At 38.6% G+C, this 17,736-nt stretch overlaps 1 protein-coding gene across 1 annotated transcript in view; it reads left to right on the top strand.

Moving 5' to 3' along the window:
• CAMK4 (calcium/calmodulin dependent protein kinase IV) overlaps positions 1 to 17,736 on the top strand; it is a 138,053-nt gene that overhangs the window by 86,367 nt on the left and 33,950 nt on the right. Inside the window, exon 5 of the mRNA XM_030237385.2 lies at positions 5,773 to 5,845. Within this exon, the coding sequence (XP_030093245.1) occupies positions 5,773 to 5,845 (73 nt within the window). The remainder of the gene's footprint in view (positions 1 to 5,772; positions 5,846 to 17,736) is intronic.

Here is a 17,736-nt window from a genome sequence, read left to right as displayed (position 1 = left end):
TGGCACTGGAATAGAACATGTATGTATGTATCTCAGGCAGTGTCTTGTCTGAGACACTAGATGAAGTAGCATCTAACAGCTAAGATGTGGTGCAAGGGTTTTGGGTAAAAGCCAGCTAGAGGCAGAATGAAAATTACCCTAGAAAGAGTGATGACTTTTTTTAATGTCACAGTAGTTATAAAAGATGGTGTGCAAGGCAAATGCAGACAGTGCTTAAAGAAAGCAAAACAATGTGGGGAACTGATAAAGTATAATAATTTTTTCTGTCTTAGATGGCCAAGTTTAGCAGGACTTTTGCAAGCCACATGATATGTTTCTAAATTCAGCTAATACTCAAATACTACCAACTCCACATTGTGGAGAAATAGTATTTATAGCAGCAACATTGAATAATTGCTAAATTTAGAGGAACTGTTTAGATTATTAGCATAAAACTAAGTGCATTTGTTAATATGAGTTAAGGCAGGAAAGCAACAGACTTTACCTGTCACATTTTAGGCAAGACTGGAGGATGGGTGGGATGGCCCACGTGGGAGGAAAGCAGAGAGAAAAGCTAAGAATAAGAGGACTAGTGCACCTAGAGCATGGGGGAGGGAAAAGTAAATTTTTAAAATGGTAAGATTTCAAATTTTCTTGATCAGCAGGGGTCACGAGTACATGTTGAGTTTAAAAATGCAGGAATAGTCATTGTACCAACACAAATTCCAATACTGATGAAAAATAAAAGAGAAAGAGGCTTTGGTCTCAGGGACAGTGATCTCAGCTGGAAATTTCATACATTGCCACAGTGAGAGGCCTGGAGTGGTTCTGTCCAGGGAGGAAGGGTGTTCACTCTTCCTCATTTTTAGCTGAGAGCTGTCTCTACAACAGCAGCAGCAGCAAGTGCTGACTGGGAATTTAAGGCACTGTCAGCCTTTCACAAAGAGGTGTGTGCTGCCAGTGACTAGCCCAGTGTAGCATCCTCTGGCACTGGATGAGTACTCTCCTTGCTCAAAGCAGGTTCCTGGGTGGTTTTGATTTCTTTTTCTATCAGTGCAGCTGTGCAAGCTCAGTTTCTCTTGCTGGACTTGGAAATAGCTCGCACCCTGTTTCGTTACTCTTTGAAAAATCAAACCCCAAACCTAGTCCTTTTCTTCTCTGATGAAATGTTCACTTGTTTGTTCCTTTAGGAGATTGATTATTTTCACATGCCTGATGTGCTTGTCATTAATCCCCAGAAACATGTTTGTCCTAGCCAAGTGTAAAATTGTGTATCAATATAATTTTAATATTCCTTTGAAAATTGATTCTAAAATGATGCATTGGGATTCCCCATCTCTTTCCTCCTTGATTTTCAGGTCCCATGTATTTAGCTTAGCTGGACTACACTATTTTTTTCCCCTACCAGTAATAAAATTTCTGCAGAGCAGGTGTGGCCACCTCTTTATTGGGATGGCCCACTGCTTTCCATGGCTTCACACAGATACAGTGAATTAAAGCCCAGTAGCAGGAAGAATGCCCCAAAAGGAGTAAAATCCATTGCATGGTCTCCCTATATTGTACTGGAAGCTGAAGGGATGAAGTGAATTCTGGTAGGAGTTTATGTATCTGCAGTTGTAAAGTCTCATGAAGACATGCAACATGGAAATACTATTAAAAAAATTAGCAAGAGCTGCAGTTTCATAGCACTGAGGCTACGCTGAAAACCATCTGCAAAACTAAAGAATTTATACTGCAAGAAAACTTCCATTGCTCACAAGGAACGGAAATGCTAGAAAGGCCAGTTGGAATCTGGCAAGGATTACTGCAAATTATTAAACACTTGAACTCATACATGTGTTTGATGATGGAAGCTGCCAAAATATCAACTATATGCCTCCCCAGAAACACATTATGCCATTTCCACATGCTTGTTGGGCAGTGTGATGCTGGGATGGTTTTCTCGCTGCTGAATCTGTCATACCCCCATTACCTGGCAAGGCTCTTCCACCTCTGGGCAGCAGCAGCAGCTGAAAGAGCAAGATAACACAGACTTCTGTGTCTCAGCACCATGGAATTCAGGCTGCTCCTATAGGACATCTCCATCTCTGCTGGCACTGGGAGAGGGTGGTGAGTAGAGGCTCTGGGAATTATTTTCCTGCTCCTCTATATAGAAGGAGGCAGATTTGTCTCAAACATGTGCTTGGAAAGACAAGTCTGTGTCAGGTGGTGCTTTGGGAGAGCTCTGGCTTGCTGTCCATCTAGTGGCCATTCTGCTGAATGTGTGTCTTGACATATAAAAGTGTAAACAATGGATCAGCATATTTCAATAAATGTGTGTACATGACCATGAAAAAGGGATCCTACACAAACAGGCATTGCATTTTTGCTCAGTCTAGAATGTCTCTATTTTGAGGTTGCAGCTTAAATTTTCTCGATGCTTGCAGCACCAAATTAAGTGTTTTTCCAAGCACTTTTTTAGGCTTCAAGCAGTTCCCTGCTGTCTTCCTCACAGTTTTTCTCTCCAGCACCCTCTTGGCCTACCTGGCTCATTCATTTGCATATCAAAGAAAATATTTAATTAGTTCCTTATTGCTGCTGTTCCTATCTTTCTGTCCTCTCAACAAAGGCCTAATCTTCCTTCACCCATGATTTTGTCAAAGATCTTCCTGCAAACTAGGTATAAACAGTTGGGGTTTGCTTCCGTAATAGTGGAATAAGATATTTTTGCAGGTTTTTCTTCCCATTATAGCAAAAAGGCAATGTGTAATTGTTAATCTGCAGCCTGAATTTGAAAAATCCTTTTAAAGAAGACTCATTGGTCTCAGGTAGGAGTCTTGCTGGCACACCTACCATTTGTCTTATGTAAACTATCACAGGGAGGATGCAAAAAATAAATATGCAGATGATCCCCAACATTACTATATGACCTTAACTACAGGATAATCTTTTTTCAGTACCCTTTCTTACTGCCTAATAACCAGGTTTTAGTTCTAAAGCAGAGTACCCTTAGAAATAAATTTTCATCTTTAGAAAGGGATATGTCTTTTTTAAATTTATTGCTGTCATGGAATATTAGGTTTTCTATTTGCTAGATTATTGTTAATTAAGAGTAAGGTTTCTATTCTCAATAACACAGAATTCTAGACTTCTGGAAAACTGGAAAGGTAACTCTGTATGACTCTGTATAATCTTTATTTAGCCAGCGCATATTATTCACCTGTAGCATTAGCAAATGGGTCCAGTGCATTGCACAATATTTCTACAGTTGTTTCTTATTGCTTTCAAGAAATATGGGCCCACACTTCATTATATTTATTTATTTTCAAGTGTAAATTACAAGGCTTCATCTACAAGATCTTTGTGTTTTCTCTGCTGTGTGTTTAATATAAATAATGACAGCAGCATGCTATCTTTACCAGTATATATTCTCTAAGTCAGTGTGGACTCATTTTGAGGTCAAGAGGGCAGCCTTGAGTGTCTCTGATTTTTCCCTTGTTTCCAGTGGTCAGGTAATTAACATTGGCCGGGCATTTACAGGAAGCTCCTGTTTTCTTCACTTTTGATGAGTGGAAGAAAATACAAAGCTGTAGACTGCCTTTAAGGATGGGGTTTTTTTTCATTCCCCTGGTTTATGTGTTTCAAGAAGATAGAAAAAAACTGAGCTACTGTAAATAGAAAATTTTTTGGGATTAAGGGAGAAACTTCAATTGAATTGCAACTGCATTACTTCATATTTCTCTGATCTTGTTCTGAGGTATATTGGGAAAACAGAGTATTTTTAATACTGTTTAAGCCTTAGAACCTGCCTCATGCATTTCTGAAGGTACGCAAGGTTACCCTGCACCTGGAGAGCTCAGTGTGTGGAGCAGGGTGGATGATACAGACTGGCACATCTGGCTGACACTAAATACTTCATTTGAATTAAAAAGTAGAAGGAAGAAAAGCCAGTGTATTTGGGGCAATGAATGCAAGAGCATTAATGGGGCTCAGGTCTCACAATGTAATCTAACACAAGAGGATAATTCAGCCTGAAATGGCTAAGGAGTAATCTAGCCTTCAAGCATAATGTAGCATTTTATGGCATAATTTTTAGGTTTTTTGTAACCTCTTTCCTATACTTTGGTACTTAGATAAAAGCCTAGTATAATGTCTCAGTGAGTAAGAGTTGCCATGTTTTCCCCTTATGGTGATAAGTTCCAGTAAAACTCTCCTTAGTGGTGTAAACGGATGACCAAAATAGGAGAAGGGCTGAAGGCAAAAAAAGCAAAGGTGTTAAAGCAGTGCACATGGTATGACAGCTAAAGGGTTGCCAAAAACCCCAAAGAACTGAAACCAAACAAGCCTCTAGAAATAATCCCAGGCAATTATGCAGCAAAGAAATAATTATGAAATTGAAGAGCTGTTTAAGGGAGATTACTTACTGTTATTGGTACCACATGAATAGACTCAGTTCTCTGTGAGCACAATGAGTGTAAAGGTCAAGTAATGGCAGCTGATTGGGAATATCCTTGTGTAGACTGCTTCCCACAGTGCCATGTCTGTTGCCTCTGTGTCTGATGGAGTGTTATCCTTGCATTGTTTCTTACATCTAATCACTTGATGCTCTAATGAGTATAAAGTAATGCTTTTCATATGTAGTTACTCACATTTTTCCTGTCAGTTTTATGAAGCTGTGAGGAGCTGCACTGATGGTAACTCAACATTAATCTGTTATTTCAGTGAAAGGAAGTGATAAAAAGTGCAGAGCGGGAGTAGTGGGGAGAAAGAAGGCTCTCCTGCCACCAGCAGAGCCTTTTTATGGATTTTGGGGCATGAGGTCTTTCCAGTGATCTCAGACATTACAGGTTCCTTGATGTTCTGCTTCATGGGGATTTCAGGAAAATATTTTATAAAGCCAGCTGTCTGATTGCAGAACATCATTTTATAAAATGTCATCACAGGTGCTGTTTCTAGACAACATCTGTCTATGTTTTTTTTGCGTTTTGAAAAATTAATACACTATAAATATCAAGACTTCAGATCAAAAATCTGACCTTTGAAGTAACTCTGAGGGACAATTATTTTAGTTCACCAATACTATGCTAACTTAAAAACATTAATAAAAAGACTGTTGAGTGTCTTAAAGTATTAGGATATCTTTATGATAGATCCTTATTTTATTAACTGCTTGTATGATATGGTGCAAACCTGTGTCTATTGCTGTCTCTGTAAGAAAAAGTAGCTTTTCTGAAAGAAAAAAAGTAGCTTTAGCTGTAAAAAAACCTCTCTTTCCTTGCATATAGCATATCCAGTTTTCAACTAAGGGAAAAAAGATAGTTGTTCAGCCCATCACACTTGAGGAATGATTTGAAACTAGTGAAGTTTTATGCCAACCTTTTCCCTTGAATAATTCAGATCTGTGTGTGCGCAGCATAGTGCTTTTGTTTTATAACTTACTATCTGTCTAGCTAACTAACTGGGGAGAAGGGGCTTAAGTTAAATATAAAAGTGGAAAGCCAGTTCCCAAATGTTGAATAGTTTTGTTTTCAGTAATTCAGATTCCTTGTGTCAGAAAGTTTCAAAAACTTCAAGTTATATGTGTGCATATATTATGAGCATCCTATCCACTTGATATCTTACCTCCTGTATTTCATTTAACTGGAAATCAAGGATAACTCAAATTGCAAAAGGGCTGTTTCTAGTCTCTTGGGGACACTCCACTGCCCTGGTCATATTTAAATTTGATTGCTTGCTATCTCATTTTTGAAAAGAATCATCTACCTTCACTGTTTATTCACCTTGGTGCTTAATTATGTTTCTTTTTTTCTGTAGGATTGTGGAAAAGGGGTACTACAGTGAAAGAGATGCTGCTGATGCTGTCAAACAAATCCTGGAGGCAGTTTCTGTGAGTATTACCTGGCATATCATGTTCACATCTTTCATCCATGGTGGCTCAATAAATACTTGTGTGTGAAAGAGGCAGTGTGCACAGGTTTCCTCCAACAATTAATTCCAGACTGATAGTTTTTTAAGGTAACCAGTGACACTTTGAAGAATTGCACTTCAATCACAATGACAGCCCTGTTGAGAGAGAGCAAAACAATAATTGTTACCAATAGTTTGTGCAGTTTCTAATGTACTTTCTTCCTCTTTATGTTTTGTGCTTTTCAAATATTGGATTTTTTAATATAATAATTTCACATTCTATTAGTTAGACAAAGACATACAGATTCTGGAAGAAGGTTTCTAATGTCTACATACAGTATTTCTGTACATTTCCTGTGCTTCTTAGTCACTTGCGGCTCTTCCATCTGATTTCACACCAGATGTTCTCCAAACCAGCAACCAGATACTGGGAAAATACTTAAGAAATTAATTTGCCCAATGTCCAGTGTAAATGTTAGTACTGTTCACTTCCAGTACAGAAGAGAGGGGACAAGAGAAAAGAGAGGTCAGCCTGCAGGGCTCATGTTAGTGATGTTAGTGGTGAGGCAGGTTCTGTTCATCCATGGAAATTCAATGTCAGAGGAGCTGTTCTCAGAAAAGGACTAGTGGTGAATACTGGCCTCTGCAGAAGGCATCCAGAGATAAGGAGATTCATGGTTACAGCAGTAATTCTGTTCATCATAAGGAGCAGGGCAATCTGGGCATTTTTGCCTGGGATGATAACAAAATACCTCAGTGTGAAAAGCCCGTATTGATATTATTAGTGTGAGCCTGTTCACACTAAATAGGATGTGAGAACTGGTGTTCACAACACTAACTGCACATACTGCAAGGCCATGCCTGTTCACCTCATGGTCCCTTCTGAATGATCTGATGTCTACTGTGTCACTCTCACCCAAAGAAATCTGAATTATGTATTTTACAGCACATCATAATGCACTTGTATAAACTTTTAAAATTGGCTCAGATTATTATTTTATTATTAATTTTTTCTTTCTGTTGAAGTGGCCTAGTTAAGATGGCTCAATATTATTTAACAATATATTACAGGAAAATGATGAATAAGTTATGCTGAAATATATTTCAGACAGTGTTTAAGCTCTTTAGTTTAAAGCCAGAAACAAAAGAAAAATCTTCAGCTTCTTTGAGCTGTAATAACTTGGCTGAAATCAATGGAACAGTGACGTATGAAAATTAAAAAGCTGATTTTTATATAAGCAATAATTAGGATTTCTGTGGTTCCTTGTAGTAGATCCCTAACTAGGATGAACTGCATTCACTTCTGCTCTTACAGCTGACACCAAACATCTAAGCCAAAGCTGGAAAAGCTGTGGAAGTGGCAGTTCCCAGCTTGGGATCTTTTTTGAAGTACTCTGATGGATTTGGGCTATAAACTTGACAGAACGGTGTTTGTGAGCAGGACAGGAGTTATTGTTAGAAACTGGAAAATGCTGCTGCAGCAGAATAATCTTTTCAAATGAAAAGGAAATCTATCCATAGATCATTCTTAAAACCAAATATTTGTACAATTTGTACAATAGCCAATGCCAGTGAATACCCTTTTGGCACCACAAAGGCTTTTTGAATGATGTGATTTTTATACATTGCTCTTTGAAAAAGCAGCATCCAGCCTTCCTTTTGCTGACCTCTCCTGAGCTAAATGTTTTATAAGGCCCCTGTTCAGGGCTGTTGCTATAGTCATGGATCTGTCCTTGCAGTGGGTCATTAAGGAGGAGGTGTTATGCCTTCATATAGCAAAGGTTTTTATGAGACACTGCTAAAGAATTTATTGAGAAGTGTAGAGTGATGTTTTAAAAGCACATAAGCATTTTTTATTCAATTTCCTTCGAAATTGTTAAAGCAAATGGACTAAATAACAGACTTATCAATAAAGATTAGTCAATCAATAAATTGTAGGTCTGTCTGGCTTTTGTAATACTTGAATACCTGTATGCCCAGCCCTAAATGGCTTACCAAGGATTAATCAAGCAACCAGAGTAGCACACAGAAGATTAATCTGAATCTTCATGTCACAAACCGTCACAAATATATCAGACATCTGTAATCCCAAGATCAGAGAAAATAACAAAACCAGTACTGTTGTGCAGACCTCCACATTAATTCTGTCTTTTTTTCATGATTTTCCTTTCTACTGTTTACATCTGATCTGGAGTTCCCAACCAGTGACTCTATTTGCTCTTAGAGGAAACACATTAAATTTTTTTCCTCTCTTCTGCATTTTTGCCTTTTCCATTATTCTTTAGTTGTTCTCCAAGCTGGGAGAAAGCTTCATTCATAAGATAAAAGGCTTATACTAAACCAGGTCAAACCAATATTCATCCCTTTAGCTCTTCTGCTGTGCTGTTCAAAACAAATGGAGAGGTTTTGTGCTCTCTGACAGCACAGGGAGATGAGATGGAATCTCATGATTCCATGAATGAGTTTCATTCCTAAAAAGGAGGCATTTGAAGACAGTCTTTCTTGGAACACTAGTGTAATTTCTCTCCTCTCGTGGAATGAGTTACATCATGCAGTGTGGTCTTCTTGCATGCTTATTCTAGTAGAAGTTGTTGGGTTTTTGTTTTGGTTTGTTTTGTTTTGTTTCGTTTTTGGTTTGTTTTGGGTTTTTTGTTTGGGGTTTTTGGGGTTTTTTTTTGTTTGTTTTGTAGTGAGGGAATTTCTGCATGCAGATGAGGCCAGATCTTCACTGGGTATCTTGCAGAATGAGTTATTGATGTTTTGGTATCCAAGTAGTCCTTGAAAGATTGGTCACAAAAGGAATATTGTACACTTCCTTAGGAGAAGGACACACGTTATTTTTTAGCTGGTTAAACTTTATAAAATTGCAGTGATTTTTTTTTTTGTACTTTTGAAATCTTATATTTGTCACTAAAAAGAATGTTGTTCTTTCTTACCTACTCAGCATTAGTGTAGAAGGAATGCTTTCTGCTTGGGGGTTAAATTACTCTTTTCAATATATTTAATTCTGAAATTAAGTATAAAGTTTAGATGCTGTACTTATGGTAGTTACTAGCATACGTACTATATATAGTTTTGAACTCATCCATCAGTCTCTAAATTAATTTCCCATCAAATTTTACAGTAATTTGTTTTCTTAGATGGCCCATTAGCTCGTCTAGATAGGAATATTTTCCTGAAGTTGTATGTGGGACTCCCTCCATTTCTACTTTTTAATTTAAATTTTCTACCGCTTCAAGCTTCATTATAGATCTGCACTTCTGTTCAGATCCTTGTCATCTCAAATTCACAGGGAGCATGCTGAAATGTCAGGTATGGTGGCAAAGCCTGAGGGCACTTAACCGGCTTGCAGGTTTGAGAAAGAAAATCTAGATTAAAGTCTTCTATTCATTTCAGAAAATTTTGATCTGTCCAATAATGAACTCTATGTTAGTAGGTAAGAACCTGCTTCCTGTGAACATGCAGTTTGCAAGCACATTTACAACTCCTGAGTTACTGGTGTGTCTGATAGAGCTTAGGCCAAATGAGCTAATCAGACTTCTAAAGACAGGATAAGACTCAAGAGAGTTGATTTAGATATTTGGGGGGTTTGGCGTTCAAAGGAAAGTGTACAAGAGATAAAGAGGTTTCCTTTTTTTTTCTATACAGTCACTGAGTTAGTTCTTGCTGAAGACAGAGACAACAAATGTATTTTAGTTTTAGCCACCAGCTACAAGGTGATCTTATTTGGGGTGTAATTGTCAGAGGTTTCTAAAATTTTGAACAAGGTGAATGTGTTACATTATCAATATATACTTTAGAAAGCCTAAAAAGGCACATCATAAAAAGGAAATTAATTGGGAAGAAACATAGAGCTCAATTCAGTAGAAAATGAAGTCAAAATTAAGAGAAGAGAATGTCAGGGATGTCTAGGTATTACAACAGAGGAAAAAGACTTGTGTAATATAGTAGCAAAATTTGGGAATACTCTATGTAGGAAGAAAAATACTATGTTTTATTGAAGATATTAAAGAACATTGGCTTCCTCTCTTTAGAAGATTTTGCAAAGGATTTTCATTTCAATAGAAGAGGCATTTGTACCTTCAGGTTTCTACCCCTTCACTGATGAATCCTGAGTGTTTTCCATCATCCCTCTGACAGTAGGAAGTGGCTTTCTGAGTCTGTTCCTGGCATAAGTGTTTTTATCCATCAGGAGGAAGTTAAGGAACAGCCACTGTTCAGATCTAAGATTACGCACCAACCCCTGCTTTTCTGATGGGGAAAGAAAGGGCAATGTAAAATTGTTCTGTAAAGTTTTCTGTATGTTTGCTTGAAAGTGGAACTTCAGAAATGTGTAGGTTTAGGCCAGATTCAGTATGTCTTCAACTCTGGGGTTGTTGCTGAAGACCAGTGCTTGATACTACAAGACAAGGAATTTGCTAAGGATTATGATTTTGTACTGTAGTCTCTGCCATGTGGTTCACTTTGGCCATTCCCCTTTTATAGTCTCATAGCCTCTTAAAGTAGTGTAGACACTACTTTGATAGTGGTTGCATTAGACTGCAGAACAAAGAGATTCTAGCAATATTTCTAAAAAGAACTTCCATAATAAAACATGCCTCACACACACAATAAACCCTGTATAACAAGGCAGAATTTCAGACAGAGGAGGAATGAAGTAAGGGGAAAATCTGTTGTTTGTTTGCATTGTATCTTATAATACAGTGAGGCAGGCAAGGACTGATGGTTGGATTGATATCAGGATGTGCTTTGCAGGTCAATTACATTCATTCTTCCCTGAACTGGGAGTCTTGCCAGAGGCAGGGCATGCAATTTAATGACTTGTATTAAGAAATAACAACATCTGTCCATCCTGTGGCATTGTTGTTGGGTTTTTATGAAATAAAAAATAATTTCTACTTGATCTAGTCTAGGCACAAAGTATTTCTTTCTTCAAGATTTGTTTCTGAGGCTTGAAAGTGAATCTTCTTGGAGAGGGATGGTTTAACACATCATGTACAGAGATGTCTCCATGGAAGCTGGGAAATTGTCTTGGCCTCTTCTTCCATTTGGTGACAACAGGGACTTGATCAGTGCCCTGGGAGACTGTTCTGTCACACTGCTGTTAAAAACAAGCAAGTAGGTAAACTGAGAAGTTGTGTAAGAAACCGATCAAAGTGGTGCCCCTGCCTGGGAGAGAAATGCATTTGTGTTTCTGATGTGCTGTCTCTGAAGCAATGTTCAGTAATGGTTCCATGCACAGGATAATCTGTTTAGAGGGTGAAGGCATTCTTAATGAGTCAGTTCATAATATTGCAAGCCTACATTTGATTGCTTCTCATGTTTGTTGTAGACAGATTTTAAAATATTTTTTCTTGTTATTGGGGAGGGTAACAGAGTGGGACTTATTATCACACTAACCTGATTTATCAGTGCCTTGATTCAAAATTATTTTTTCAAAATCATTTTTTGAGATTCCTTTTCAGCTGAGTACGAGGTTCATCTTGCAGCACACATATTGAGGAAGAGTTACAGTCAAAAGAGCCCAGCAATGCTGTCATCAGCAATGAGGAAATGAGGGTATTGTATTTGTTATTATCACTAATAGGGGAAATGGAGTGAGCAGATTTACTGTATTACAGTTAATGTCCAGTGCAGCAAAAAGTCAGGGTCATATTTGCCTAATTGTTATTATTTTATTTTATGCTCTCATCTAAGTAAGCTGCCCTTCTCTTGTTTGGAAACACATCACTAGAATATAAATTTTGGGAAATATTTGGAAGTAACAATGAAAGTGACTAATTATCACTTGTTTTAAGTGTCAGCACACAACAAATACAATGCCAGATGATGCTGTGTTTGAATCAGTAGCTGATACTTAGTCCAGGAGACTGACATTTCTAGGGAAATTGCTGTCCAATAACCGACTGGGGACTCAAAGATTTGACCTTTTCCTAGTTCATCTCAGGGAGATAGGCAATTTTTTTGCACCTTCATTTATAAGATGGATTGTTGAAAATATTGTGAGAAGACAGTGCTGACCCTGTCCAAAGGCTGAGTCTATCTGCCTCATTCACTGACCCGTGAGGCATTGTTTGGTGATGGCCTGGCCATCTCCTTTAGAGGGAGAAATAGGAAACCAGCTCTGTGAAGGTCTGAGTCTTCTCTTTAGACAGCCATACGTTGCTCTTCTGTATGTTAGCCAGCACATAGTTGGCAATTAATAAGCACAAGCAAAGGAAAATGACTGCATTTATCTCAGACCTTAAACTGTTAATACTCCTTTTATTAAAATAATACTTATTGCATGTATTTTGCAAACTGTAATTCGGGGATAGGGCACTCAAGTACCTGTTCTTATGGGACACTCTGTACACTCTGCATCTCCAAAATATACATGCTGCTATATGAGCTTGGCAGGGCTCTGAAGGTTTCTGAGTTGGAGAAGCTCCTAGAGTATCCTGAGATCCTCACATACACCGTAGAATCAGAAGAAAGTTTACCAGCTGGGTGCTGCCGAAACAGTCAAGAAGAATTGATGAAGACTAAGGAGGTATCAGGAATTGCCCTAGAGGAAATACCAAAGTACCAAAGAAAACCCCCCAGCTGTGCATGGAAAGATGGAGGAGAATTGTTAACTGACACTGCAGGAGTGCCACAGATAACTCTGCTCCTCATGCAAACTGTGCAGCCTTGATAAAGTGATAGCAGTGTGGACACATACTGCAGTGTTTCATCAAGAACATCTGAACAGCATCTGGTTAAATGTTACATTAAAAAACAACCACCTTTATAGATGTCGCTGCTTTGTCCCCAAAAACATTTACTGAAGCTTAAGGAAATCCTTATATCAGACCTCCAGGAGTGTGTTTTTCTGCATCCTAGGCCACCTGTACCTGTAAGACTAAGCAAGGACAAGCTTGCCTCCTTGTGTCTTGCTGCTCAAGCATCAGTAATGATGTTAAGGAATAAAGAGACATTGATTTCAGGAGCAAATTACAAGGGAACCCATGAAAATGAAAACAATTGCCAAAAAATTATTATTATAACCTTATGCAGTTTTGCACCTCCAATTTCATAGTACTAGACTGACTAAGATAACAGCCTCTCAGCAGAACAAAATTGCATTTTTTCTATTAGGTTGTTTGGAAACTTACCAGAACCCCCATGCCTGTGATTTGAAAAAAGGGTAAGATAATTTCTGGCCTCTTTGGGGGAGAATCCTGACATGCCAAGGAGTTGTCTTAAACTAAAATTGACTGACACTGATCCCTTTTAAATAGGTTACCTAGAAATTGATCAGTCACTGTTTCAGTTCAGTGGATCTATTTCTCTGGCCTTGGTAGCCACACGAGTGAATCAAGACTCCTTATTTAATCTCTCAAGATGCCTACCTGATCTCCTGAAATGTCAGCAGCTGTGGATATTTTGGAACTTGTACTGAAACTGGTTTTCTCCTTTTTCATTTACTATTTCCTGATTATGTCTCTGAGTGACTGCTTTACATGATGTTGTCACATTTGTTTGCTGGCATGTGAAGAATGATTTCTGAAGCCTTTTACCTCCACGTTTATTGTTTCTATCAACAAATCCAGGGAATGCCTAGACTTTAAATTTCACACACTCCTTCTTTTCAGTTGAGCTTTACACAGACTTCCATGTTGGAAGAGCCAAACCCTGGCAGAGGTGAATATTGAAGCCAATGCTTCCAGCAATCAGCACCACCCCACACCACTTCATTAGATTTGAGTCCATGATTTTACTTCATGAGCTAGAAATAATGAGACTAGGTATCTATAAGAAGCAGAATGTCTCCTTGGTTCAGGCTGTGGGGAGCAGGCCTTTTTTAGGAGCTATGTTAGATGGTGCCTGAATGAAGAACAGTCAATGGTAGTTTGATTTCTGGATAGTGACAAATTTGACTGTTTGGTGAACAGTGCTGGATGTGAGGATTTTGTTTTATTTTTTGGATTTTGTTTTATTTCTTTTCTCTCAGAAATTAAATTAATAAATGCACAAATCAAATTAGAAGCTTCCATCTCTAGTAAGCTTTGAATCCTCTAATCAGGTAGTGTGAATAAAAATCTGGTTACATGTAGAGAAACAAACTGAAATACAAATTCTGATATACTTCACTTTTAAATACCTGTGTGGTCACTGAAATTTGCAGCAAGGATAAGGTACAGCATGTCACTTGAATATAAAATAATAATTTCCAGCCCTACATGTTTTTGCAATTGTTTCCATGTGAGACTGCAGGATGGTTCCTGTGCTGTGCTGACTCTAGTGTTATCAGTGGGGGTGTTCCAGCTACCACTTTCCTAAGCTTAATTTCAGAGTAGGGGTCTGTGAAGGATCCCCTGTTTAGTCAGGTGCAGACCCTCTTCCTTCACAGACTTGCTGCATTTTCCCTCTGCTAATCCTAAGGAAGAAGCAGACTGGAGCAGTTATGTCTGAGCAAATCTTGGAGCATGTGCTTTTCAAGAATGCACAAAATATCTTTATAGTTGCGTCTTAGTGATAATGAAGAAATAACTGTTTAATAACATAAGGGTGCTTTCTAAACTATTGGATGAGATGAGTGATGTAATTGGGTTAACATTGCTGCAAGTGAATAGAAATTGGAATAGCCAGCAAAGCATGTCTATTTTGCAGCTCTTTTTGAGGTCTGTGACCAAGTAATCACAGTTCAGGATCGCACGCTGGGACTGTTCCATGGTGCACCTTTGCCCTGTGGCTCACATCACACCTCAGGCTCTGGAGCTGATGGGCAGCAGCCTGGCACTGGCAGGGTGGCCTCTACTCCCACGTCTCCATTATCACATAGATGTGCAAGACACAGCCCCAGGCTGCACAGCTCCCTATGCTCCAGCCTGTGGCAGATTTCCCAGGAAAAACAAATGGCAGAGCTGGCCAGGTTTAGATTTGTAACTCAGATGACACTGTCTCCCCCAGAAAGCCTTTAGTGTCTCGAAAGCAAAGGTTCATGAAATGATGTCACTCTTCAGGTTTGATGTACTCGATATGGGCATGTGGCTCTTCAGGAGTAAATTATTCATCCCTTGATATATTACTATTTTATTTACTGTCCTTCCTGGACTTTATTTTCCATGACCTTTTCTCTTTATTGTTTCTCAGAATTGTTTGCTTTCTGCATGAAATACAGACCAATGTATCTAAATAATGAAAACTCATGGACCAGCTCAGAGTTTTTCTGTCAGTGTTCAATTTGATTTATATGCTTAAAGTCACAGAGCTTATGTCTGCTGTCTACGCAAAGAAAATTAAATTATTTAATATGGTAAGGCACAGCTAAGCAAAAGAAAAGAAGCCATTCACTAGGATATTGTTTTCAAACACTAACAATCTATCTTGGAGAGCTGAGTTTTTATTTCAGAGCTGTGTCCAATGTGTTGTAAACTTGGCAAGGGCCTTTGATTGAAATCCTTTCATGCAGCTTTGGACATATAAGAAGGAATGACACCAGAAGAATAAGGTTTGTCATTAGGCTTCCCTGTTGGACCTCCCACCACTTACCACAACAACAAACCCTTAATCACATCCCTCCATAAAGCGCAGCTAAAATGATCTCTGACACAGCCCCTATAAAAATTCTCATCTGCAGCCAGAAATGATGAAAAGAGACGGGCAACCTTTCAAACAGAAGACCCTTAAGACCCCACAAGAGGCTACTCATCAAAAATGTTGAATGAAAAGCACTGTGTACCCAGCAGGGTGTGTGGCCCTTTGAGCAGGGGCTGCAGACATGTCCATCACTGGCCTTCTTGACTATGTTTCTTGTTTTGCTGCTGCAGCATGATCTTGGTTTGTTACCATTGCAGTGCTCAGGGGAGTCTACAGTTTTTTCTAAATAGAAAAAATAGTTTATATTTTGTCAGTATTCTGAACTCGAAGTTGCAGGTGGGGAAGGAAGTTATCTTCTGGAGGGGTCAGGGAGATAGAATCCTTCACTACCCTTTTGGGGGGTGCCAGAGACCACTGGACCTTCTGTGTCATTCTTCCTGTAATCCTGTCTAGTAACAGCTGCATTTGTGCTTTTGGGTTGCTCAATAAATGCAAAACAATGAAGGGTGGGAAGCCATAAATCCTCTCCAGTTCTTAAATGTCTGGTCCCTTCCTGGCAGTAGAGAGTAGAAACATGTCTAGGGTGTTGGAGGTCAGGAATCCAGCTCTGAGCCCCTCCCTGGATGCAAAGTTTTCTGCTGAAACAAAATTGAATTCTGCTTTATGCCTATTGTCCTTCCCTTCCAATGCAGGTGTAGGGACCTAAGGTTATTTAGATTTGTACAACAATTAATCTCACAAGATCTGAGAATAAGCTGTCGCATCTGACATGGTGTCGTTTCTTCATCTGCTATCAGTTTTGATTTACTCTGAATTACAAACCCAAATGTGTAAAATTTCTCTCAAATAGAAAAGAGTGAAATATTCAAGTAAGATTTGTGCAGTATTTGGCAATGAAGGTAATTGTACATAACATTTCATGATAATTACATTAAAGGACTGTTATCTCTGTAATGACATTAAAGGAATGCTATCTCTGTCATATGGGACCTTACCAGAATGAGCAGCTGATTCCTCTAAGTTATTATTTACTAATGTACAGTAACCAGAGAATGTCAGAGAATGTGGTGAGGTAGTTCTGAAATCCTCTTTTCTTGATATCTGCACCAGGAAAATATAATTTATATCCTTTCTAACTTAGGGGGAAGGTTAAGTTTTGTAAAGTGAGAGACTTTTGCTGTTCTTTACTGATTTGCATGGGTTTTATTCAGTTTCAGGAGGCTAAGTCTCTGTTTGATTTCTAGCCCTGGTGATATTTGCTTTGAATGGAGAGCCTCACTACTGAGAATCATTTAAGTGTCCATTTCAAGTGACAGAAGTTTTAAAGAGTCTGTTTCTTTAAACAAAGTAGTAAACATGATAGGCATTGCACTTAGGCAGAAAGGAATTTCTGAATGCCGTTGCATTTCCATTCAGGACCATCATTGTGTTTCAACAATTTGGAAAGTCACTTTGAACTTGGCATGGACTTTCATCCTTGTGATCTATCATAAATCTTCATTTGCAGTGCTTCCTTTGCATTTTGTGTCAATTTTGAGGGTGTGTCTAAGCAGAGAAACCTGGCTAACAAACAGTGGAATGTTCATTATAATAGGTAGTGTGTGCAGTTTAACAGGTAGATGAACTTACCTGCAGATATTGTTGATAACACTAGTGGGTTTGTTCTGTTCTTGAGGAATCAACACTTACTTTGAAAGTAAAGAATTTAGATTTTAATTAACTTAGAAAACTTTTGGTGTGGTTTAGTGGTGTAGCTGTGGTTTGTATTTCAATCAAGTCTGCTCAGACGAAAGCATTCTGAATGTTAACAACTGCAGCCAACTAATAAAGAATTTTAGAAATAAATATTTAAAACACTGTTTGTTTGGCTTTCATTAAGCTTTCTTACCTGATTTCAACATAAAGAAGAATAGATTGTTACGAAAAGGGTGTGCTGTGAGATGCGACATGGACACACTGGCATAAACCCAGCGTCAAATCTGTATTAAAAAAAGCTGAGGTTATGCTGGGTTGTACTTTCTGAGGCTGAAAAATACACCACTCTACAAAAAGGGTATGCACACCCTTGTTGCAAAAATGAGGTGTCACTAAGCAGATGCTCTACAGCTTCCCACTGCCCTCTTCTAGGTTTGTCTAGGGTCGCTTTGCCCTCTCCAGAAAAAGTGTTCAGGCACTGGAAGCAGCAGCAATGCATGCTGCCTAGCTTGGGACAGGGATGGTTGCTTGGAGCCTCAGTTGTGCCTTGTTGATTGATGGAAAAGGAGGAGAGAAACCTGTGTATTTCTGCCTTTAGCCACCATTGCAATA

The sequence above is a fragment of the Serinus canaria genome, chromosome Z, assembly GCF_022539315.1.
Source record: "Serinus canaria isolate serCan28SL12 chromosome Z, serCan2020, whole genome shotgun sequence".
NCBI classification, from domain to species: Eukaryota; Metazoa; Chordata; class Aves; order Passeriformes; family Fringillidae; genus Serinus; species Serinus canaria.
The sequence above is the reverse complement of the archived record's forward strand: the minus strand, read 5'-3'. Positions and strand labels throughout refer to the sequence as shown.